Source organism: Leptopilina boulardi, unplaced genomic scaffold (genome assembly GCF_019393585.1).
Source record: "Leptopilina boulardi isolate dan_hultmark-lab unplaced genomic scaffold, ZJU_Lbou_2.1 LbouV2_351, whole genome shotgun sequence".
Lineage (NCBI taxonomy): Eukaryota > Metazoa > Arthropoda > Insecta > Hymenoptera > Figitidae > Leptopilina > Leptopilina boulardi.
In genome coordinates, this window is record NW_026137920.1 from 4563937 (window position 1) to 4573207 (window position 9271).

General features: G+C 25.7%; 1 protein-coding gene across 1 annotated transcript; it reads right to left on the reverse strand.

Moving 5' to 3' along the window:
- On the reverse strand, positions 1-9271 carry LOC127286241 (chymotrypsin-1-like). The gene is made up of 4 exons (XM_051312615.1): positions 9229-9271; positions 2084-2412; positions 1757-1990; positions 1-1649 (listed from the first exon to the last, which is right to left on the reverse strand). Exons 1-4 carry the CDS (start codon positions 9269-9271, stop codon positions 1194-1196), a joined length of 1062 nt encoding a protein of 353 aa, XP_051168572.1. The 3' UTR covers positions 1-1193.

Below are 9271 nucleotides of genomic sequence, written 5' to 3' on the forward strand. Positions count from 1 at the left end.
AGTAGTTTTTCCAAATTAATAATTTATTCGTATTTACCAAATACTTTTAAAATTAAATTTTACATTTTACATAATGTCAGCTTACAATTCAATGTATTTTTAAGGTTCCTTTTGCAGTGGCACCGCTATAATTTCCAAAAAACTGTAGGCATATTAGAGCTATAAAAATAAACTAAAAATATAATTTTTGCAACACTAACCTCTAAAGTTAAATTTTACACACCGAAAAGTGTGTGTAAAGAAGCTCTTTTTCAAACGGGGTGAAATTTATTTTACGCACCGAAATTTTTCTCACATAATTTAAGGATTGTTTTAGACCATACAAAACCACAAAATTAAAAAAAGGAACTTTAATTTTAAATTTATACACTCCTGCTTAATGATATATTTTCTGATCTTCGATTGATTTATTCAATTCTATACAATCGAAATTATTCTAATAGAGAGTTGGAGACTGAAAAATCATACAAAAATTTTTTCTTATTCCTTAAGACTCGTATAACAAAAATCCACTTGAATTTTTAATTTTTCTCAATTTGGTTAACAAGCTGTCCCCATTTACACTGAGTTTTAAAATTTTTTGGGGTAAATGAGTTCAGCTTGTTATTATTAACTAAATTGACAAAAATCAAAAATTCAAGTGAGTTTCTGTTATGGGAGTCATAAACCCGCAAATATTACCTCTTAAAGGAAGAAATTTACGTAATTTGTGAAAAATGATTTGATGTCATTTTTTCAAAATTCAAAATGGCGGATCCAATATGGCGGCAGAATTTTCCATAATTAATCAAAATCGTTTAAAAAATTATTACTCGTGGGTTTTTGGGGTCGCTGATTACGAATCCGATGTTAGTTTTTAAAATTCAAAGTGGAATATGTATGGAATTAATATCAAACTGTAAAAAATTCTTTTATTATCTGAAACGTTTTGTTCACTATTAAGATCGGCTATCATTTGTCTTGGAATTGTTTTGCTTTATATTTCTCACATTTTTTAAAGCCCTCTATTAATAAGATTCAAGCGAATCCAAACGGTTTTTTAAAAAAAAGTCCGCCATATTGGATCCAACATTTTGACTTTTGAAAAACTGACATCGGATTCGTAATGTATATTAAGAAAAAATTTTTTTGACGCTTTAGATTTATGTTTTAATTCTACAAATTGACAATTTCAGGATAAAAATAAATAAAACTTATTTTGTTAATGGCCTTCTATATATATCTTCATAATTTTTTTTTTCTAATTTGTAAGGTATTTGATACCATAAACCATTTCGCCTTGTAAAATATACCTTCTCGTTAGGTTTTCTTGTATTTTTAAATTGTTCGTACGGAATGCCTAAAGAATTTAAATAATTATTAGGTCTTTCTGAATATGAAACATTTTTGTAAAGAAAGCCTAGAGGAGGTGTATTGTTATTAGGTCTTCCTCGATTTGGAAAATATTTGTTTGGATTTTCTGAAAAATCATTTGGATAATTATTTAATGGTACTTCTTCTTTAATTTGCGTTATTTCTTTTATAAAAGATTTGTAGCTAAAAATTTTTGTAAAACCATCATTCAAACCAGACGCACAGCCATACTTTGAAACATATGCCGCTATTCCAACAAGTTCTCCATTCACAGTCAATGGACTTCCACTGTCACCCTAAAAATTAAGAATTACACATTCTTTAAAAATGGGTTTTGTAAAATTAATTACATGTATAGAAAAGATACAATTAAATTAAAAATAATTTATTTAAATTAACTTACAAAACATAATCCATTGCTGAAAGTTGAACGTGAACAAATTTGAGTATTAAGTTCAGAACACTGGGCGCCACTGAAAATATTGGTATTTAGTTTTTTCAAATATGAAGAACTTTTATTAACAGACAAATCTGTGTAACCCCAACCGGAAACAATTCCTTTATATCCATTATAATCATCTCTATTAGTTAGTTTAATAGATTTCTGAACATCGTTGAATTGAATTGCCTTTTCCAACTAATGAAAAAATGATGAAGTAGAAATTCATTGAGTTACAGAAACATTCTTGATAGAATTTGAATTTTTTATTAAAATCCAAAAATTACTTACAGTTATAATTGCAATGTCATATGCAGTGTCATTTATGAATTTCGGTCTATTTTTTGGAGTAATTACGTAATTTGGATGACTGTTAATGGATTTTATTTTATTAGAATTGCCACCGCTTTTTAAATTATTAGTTCCACTCAATATTTCAATATATTTATATTCAATTGATGCTTCGTATTTTTTAACGCAATGAGCTGCAGTTAAAATATGTGTTGATGAGATAATAGCACCACCACAGAAATAAAAGCCATGTAATCTTAACGCAACTTGATAGGGAATTTCCCCAGTTTGTGCTAAAATACCGCCAATAATTTTTTCAGTTGGTGCACCTAAAACACGCGTCCATTTAATCAAGTGAAATTTTACTTAATAAATAAAACCCAGGAATTAGTTCCAAATTAAGACCCACAATTTAATTTGTTTTAATTTGACTAAAATAAGGGACTAAATTTAAAGTTTAAATTAAATTTTAATATGGAGATTATGAAGAATCGATTTAAAAATATAATCCTTATTAGGGTGAAATTAAGTATTAAAATTAATTAAAACTTTATTAACATTTTACTAAAGAATATTCGTTTAATTTGATCCAAACAAAGGATCAAATTAAGTTTATATTAAATATTAATATAAAAATTTCAAAAGACCTCGTTATATTTATAATCTTAATTGACAAATATCAAATTAAGTTTTAAAACCGCTGCCAAGTTGTACTTTAAACGTTCATTTAAATGTGTAAATATTTTTCTTTTGTATTAATTTCATAAATACAATGCCTCCTCACAGAAAAAAAAATATATTATAGTTCTTTAGGAACTGTTTGTAAAGTAACACTAAATTCTTTTTGTTTTCTTAAGGAAAGTGGTATATTTCGTAATAATTTGAAGAACTGTTTGTAAAGTAACACTAAATTCTTTTTGTTTTCTTAAGGAAAGTGGTATATTTCGTAATAATTTGGTAACAGAAATAAATTAGCATAAATTGCAGATAATTTTAAAATACATTGCTACAGATTTTTTGCTTTATATATATATATATATATGTATTTGACAGTCGACAGACATAATTCAATACTTTTACAACTTTTTTATAAATATTTTCAATCGGTACAATGACAAATTCAGAATTATGTTCATTTTCGAATACATGTATTATATGTGAAACTTTTAACCTATTAGAATCATGAAAAATTAGGTTTTTCTGGTCAATCTTAAAAATTTTAATAACTGCATTCAAATCGCCAACATCTCGATTTAAAAGAAAAAACTTTATTTCACCGAATTTATTATTTTCAGTTTGGAAGTGGATTGTATAATTATTTCTTTTTTTTCTTGTAAATGCATTAGCGAAGTACCTAGTTACTTTTCTTATTATATTATTAACATTTTTATAATTAACACTTTATTATAATTACAATTTTTCTATACTCTTACCGAAATAAAAATGTAAAATTTTTAAACTTTTCTTGAGGAAATAAATATATTAATAAATTTTGGTGAATTAAAACATTAATGATATTATTAATATTGTAGAAGAAAAAAAGGGTTCAAATGACTGCAGAATTGCAAAAATAAGTGAAGCTTCTAAATTTAAATCAGTATAACTATACTAATTTATGGAGAGAATGTAACTAATAGTTCTGTTAGGTTATCTCTATTAATTAGTAAAATTATACTGATTCAGATTCAGAATTAAACTAAGGTTAATTTGAATTAAATAAGATATTAATTAAACTTAAATTAAAAATTAATAAGCCTAAACTTATTAATCCTTAATTTATCTCTAATTAAGTTTTTGTTTTTAGCAAATTACCCTGTGGGCAAAAAAACATGTTCGTTCTAAAAACGTTTTAAGAACGTTTTTAGAACGTTTCATGTCCACCAAATAATGTTCTGGAACATTATTTGAACATCCATGTTCTTAAAATGTTCCAGAACATTATTTGGCGGACATGAAACGTTCTAAGAACGTCCTTAAAACGTTTTTAGAACGAACATGGTTTTTTGTCCACAGGGTAAGTCCAAACTTATTAATTAATTAAACATTAATTAATTCATATTAAATTTAATTAAACATTAATAAGTTTCACCAAAAATTTAATGAAAATAAATTTAATTATATATAAATTTGGTTTTAATTAAGGGATTACAATTAAATTTAATTAATTTTGAATATGAATCATATTAGAATTTAATTTAGACCCAAATTTGGATCAAATTAAAATTTTGTTCCTGGGTAATTTAACTTGAAATACAAAAAATTGAAAGACAATTAACCAAACTACTGAATACATTCAAAATAATTCACAAAATCTATTAATTAATCGAAAAATAAACAAAATTTTTAGTTCAAATTTATTCTCGTTATTCTAAAAATAAATAAAGTATTTTCTAACAATTCTTTTTATAATGGAAAAAAGCTTTTTAGAAATACAAAAATATTTTTATATTTTAATTTAAAAATAATTATTTATTATCCCCAGTAAAAATTTAATATAAATTATCTTCTTTACTTTTTAGGTTTTTACGAACTTACCGCTAACAACCGCTCCAATAATAAACAGAACTGTTTGTATGATAATGTGACACATTTTGTTAGTTGGTGTTAACACTTGGAATTACATTGTAATCGATGCTTTAAAAATATTTTTAAAAACTATATTATTATGTCAGTGGAAATAGTGCATAAAAAATGTCTATTTATTTTTTCTTTTAAACTAATTCCATATGAATGAATATTACATAGTAGATTGAATATTAATACCAATTTCTTGTATGCAAATCGATATCTGTAAGTACCACCTTTTGCTTAATCATTTTGATTTTTTTTCCTTAAGCAATTGTTAAATCAGCCATTAGTTTTTAAAGTTTTAGACTAGAATAAAAATCGTAATTCGAGGCCTCTTCATCCCACCAAATGAGAATTCTGATATAATCTTAAATAGCACATAATTTAAACTGTTAAATGGACGTAACTCTAAGTTACCAAGTTGTACCAATAAGAATTTATAAACTGAAAAATTATGAACTCTTAACTCTATAATTTACTTAAGCTTATCATCAACGTAACCCAATAACCTACTTAATGCAATACCACACTTATCTTCATAAATCCCTTATTTCCATAACTCAATATATTACTTCAACTCCATAATAAGCACGTATTCAGATTAGACTCAATTTTATCCGTCAAGTTTTTTAAAGCAACCTATTGACAAAAACTTCATGTCTGTACTTCCCACTTTGCCAAAAATCTATCAACTTTAAATAACCACCACTTAAGTCCGAAATTTAATTTGATAGGCGTATTTTTGTCACAAAAAATTTAAAATGGCGGACGAATTAAAATATTTTTTTTAATTAATTCTAATTGAAAAAAAAGTTTTGAAAAAATTTCCGCCCTACTGGATCTGTTATTTTGTATTTTCAAAATCTGACTTCAAATTTGTAATCAGCGACCTCGAAAACTCCTAGATAACAAGTTATACGTGAAAATTCGAAAACATTTAAAAATGTGTCCGACATATTGGATCTGCCATTTTTAATTTTTACAATTTGACTTCATGTTCGTAATCAGCGACCCTAGAAACTCCCTAGGAACAAGTTTTAAGTGAATCCAACCAAGTTTTAAAAAAATTTTAATAGGTTCGGTATCATATTGACACAAAATTTTTTGTGAAAAATGTTATTTTTGTAGACTATTCATTACAAACTTAATTTTTTATGCTAATTGTTATATTGTATGTTAAAGACGGATGTTAATTAACAAAAGAAATAAAAATAGATAATTTAACTAGAAATAATAAACATTTAGAAAGAATACTAATTTTTATTATTTAACAATTCCGCTTATTTGGAAAGCGTAAATTGCTCTTCGCTAACAAAGTTAGATTAAGGTAGTGGACTGTCACTTAGAATATTATTTATTCAATACACCCGGATAGACGGTATTTAAGTGAAAATGATTAAAAAGAGAAATGAGACAAAAACATCAAAAGGTGATTAAATAAATCAAAACTTGAATTAACACAAAACAAGATTACATTTATTCACTTAACCCCCAAACAGTGTACATCTAGTTCCCAAATTGATCTTTGATAAAAAAAATGTTTACAATTTTAAAGGACATTTACGTTAAGCTACTTGAACAAATTCAAGTCTCACAAAGAATGGTTTATTTCAATCAAAAAGCAAAATGATCAAATGAAAGATGTGTGTGATGTGAATGTTTCTTTAAGAGATTCTTTATTTTTCAAATAGAGAATAAATATTTAGAGTAACTCACCAGAATAATAATAATTAAAATGATACAGAAAATTATCAAATTACTTTTGAACTCTGTGGAGTTCAACACTCGTATTTGTCATATGACTTCAATTATGCGGAAGTTGCTTTTACTTCCTTTTAATTCTTTATATCTTTTTATTTCCAATAAATTTGCAATGATTACTTTTTGAGCAATTATTTCAATATTTCAAAAATTCGTTTTAAAATTCAGAACATTGGGTTCACCAAGTCTGAATTTTCTCTAAAGATAATTTGAAATATAAACAATTGTGAAGTTAATAAAACACTTAAGATTTTAGCTGAATCTACGCTTTAATCATTTATGACACTTTATACTGAATAATTCAATTTACTTTTTTTAAATGAACTTTTATATGATAATCAATTTCACCAACTGTGGATTATTTACTTGTATTTTTATAAACAAACTCGACGAATTTCAACCCTTATTGCGGGGAACAAATAATACTCTCTACCACTCTTAGTGGGAGTTAAACTTTATAATCATCCGCCTTCTTGCGGGAAACGCATCAGCTCTGCGGGAAAAACAAATTAAGACTCTCCGAACAATAATTCGGTGGCAACGATCACACCCTGTTGGTATGTAATTTTAAGTAGTGGGAGGGTTGATTTTGCAATCAGCACCTCGTTATTTCCATGCAAGTTTTAGCAAACTTGCATTTTATTAGTGGCGTGATTGGTTCAACCACCTGAATTACCTTTATGATTTCTTATATTTCCTAATTTTCCAAACTAATGTGGAAACTTTTATACATTGTAAATCCCACAATTGTCAAACTTGATTATATTTTTAGTCCGTGTTATATCGCAACATGAAGTTCAATAATCTCAATTCATTTGCGAAATAACCATATTGATTTCAGAATTAAAATAATTATAAAATAAAATTATTAATAATTGTTAAATAAATTTGAATTAATAATTGAATATTTAAGATTAGAAAAATTTATATATGTATGTGTGTGTGTTAAATTTGATGTTTGATTATAATTGAGAAGAATGTTTACAATATTTTAATAACAAATATTATTTTTAATGAATAATATTTAACAAAAAAAATTAAAAATTTACGGAATTCCGTCCGTAACATTGTAGAATAAAAATTATGGACTAAAAAAACAAGAAGAAAATTTTTCTTCACTTAATGTTTTAAAATATAAAATTTTACATGCTTTCACAACACACAAAATGTAAGTTAGTGTTTTTTTTTAAATTCGATTATAGATTGAAACTTGTTACTTCGGGCGCAAATCCAGGTTAATGATTACGATTCTTTTATAACATTTTTGAAATTTAAAATAGAAGATTTAATGGCACATTTAAGTGCCCAAAGCACTGATATTGATTAAATTTTTAAAAGTTTAGAGTTCGGGAACAAATTATTGAAACTTTGATTTAAAAAGTAAAATCAATTGGCTAAAATTGTAAAATTATAACTATTGTGAAGTAATTTTAAATTCAATTATATGTCAAACTTTAAAACTTATAAAACTATATGTACAATAAGTAAATAAGAGATTTCACGTGAAGTGATCAAATAGGAAAAAATGGCTTTTTTCTAGTAATAAAAATATATATGTAGGAATTCATATAGGTTTCTATATAGAAACAAAATCATAAATCCCCACATGAAATTATACACCAAATCGTGTCCCAATTTCCTATATGATTTTACATGGGATTCCATCTGGATTCCTATGTGGAACATTGGATTTTATAAGGGTTTTTATAGAGGAACTTATATGGGATCATATATAGGATCCCACGTGGAGATTTTCAATAGGGGTTTTCTCGCCGATTTCTAGAAAGCACGTACAGAATGTCATATTTCTTTTGGCGTATATATTTTCAATCATAAAGCAATATCAATGATGATTTTTATTAGTAGTCATTTATCTTCCTATAATTATAATTATGTACTTGACAAGATTATTATAATCTTTTTACAATATATATTGATCGCATTTGATATAATTGATTATATATCCATATATTAGAGTGCAATTATTTACTCTATCAAAATTTAAATTTGAACTTTTTATATTACCGACCGTAGACTTCATTATCATACGCGTAGATAATATATACCAACCGCCGTTTAATTATCTATGTAAGTTAAATCTCGTTCGATATAATAATTAATTGTTTTAGAATTTTATGATTCTTTGCATATATATAATATATAGAAATAATTAATTACAAAATAAAAAACAGTATATCATTATATCAAAAAACAATATAACATAAAAATAACAAGCAATCGTACGTATTTTCTATTATAATTTTAACACTAGAATGTTTTTATACTGTTTGATATAATAGTACTTATGTGATGTCATGGAAACATACTATTAGGGGCATTCATGCAATCAATTGAATTTGCAAAAATTATTTCGGGATGTAAAATATAAGGTCGAAACTGTTTTATTGAAAAAATTATTGCTAAGAGTTCTTTTTCAGTTGTACTACAGTGTTATTCTGCCCCACTCATCATTCTTGATGCAATGGACAAATCTTTTTCAATTTTACCCTGGCTCAAAACTGCCCTATCGTGAAATCAGAAGCGTCGGTTGACACAATAAATGATTTCGTGAAATTAGGATATTGTAACAGTTATTGTGTACATAATATTTTCATTAATTGAATAAATGCCAATTTAAACTCTTAATTCCAATCAAATTTTAAATTTTTGTTTAATAAATTTATTATTGGTTTTTCGATTTTAGCAAAGTTAGAAATAAATTGCCTATAATAACAAGCCAAACCCTGAAACTGTTTAATATTTTTTGGACGCGGAAAATTTTGAACAGCATAGACCTTTTTTGAATCAGGTTTTACCCCCAATTAGATCCAAAATTTCACTATAGGGTGCATTCGACAT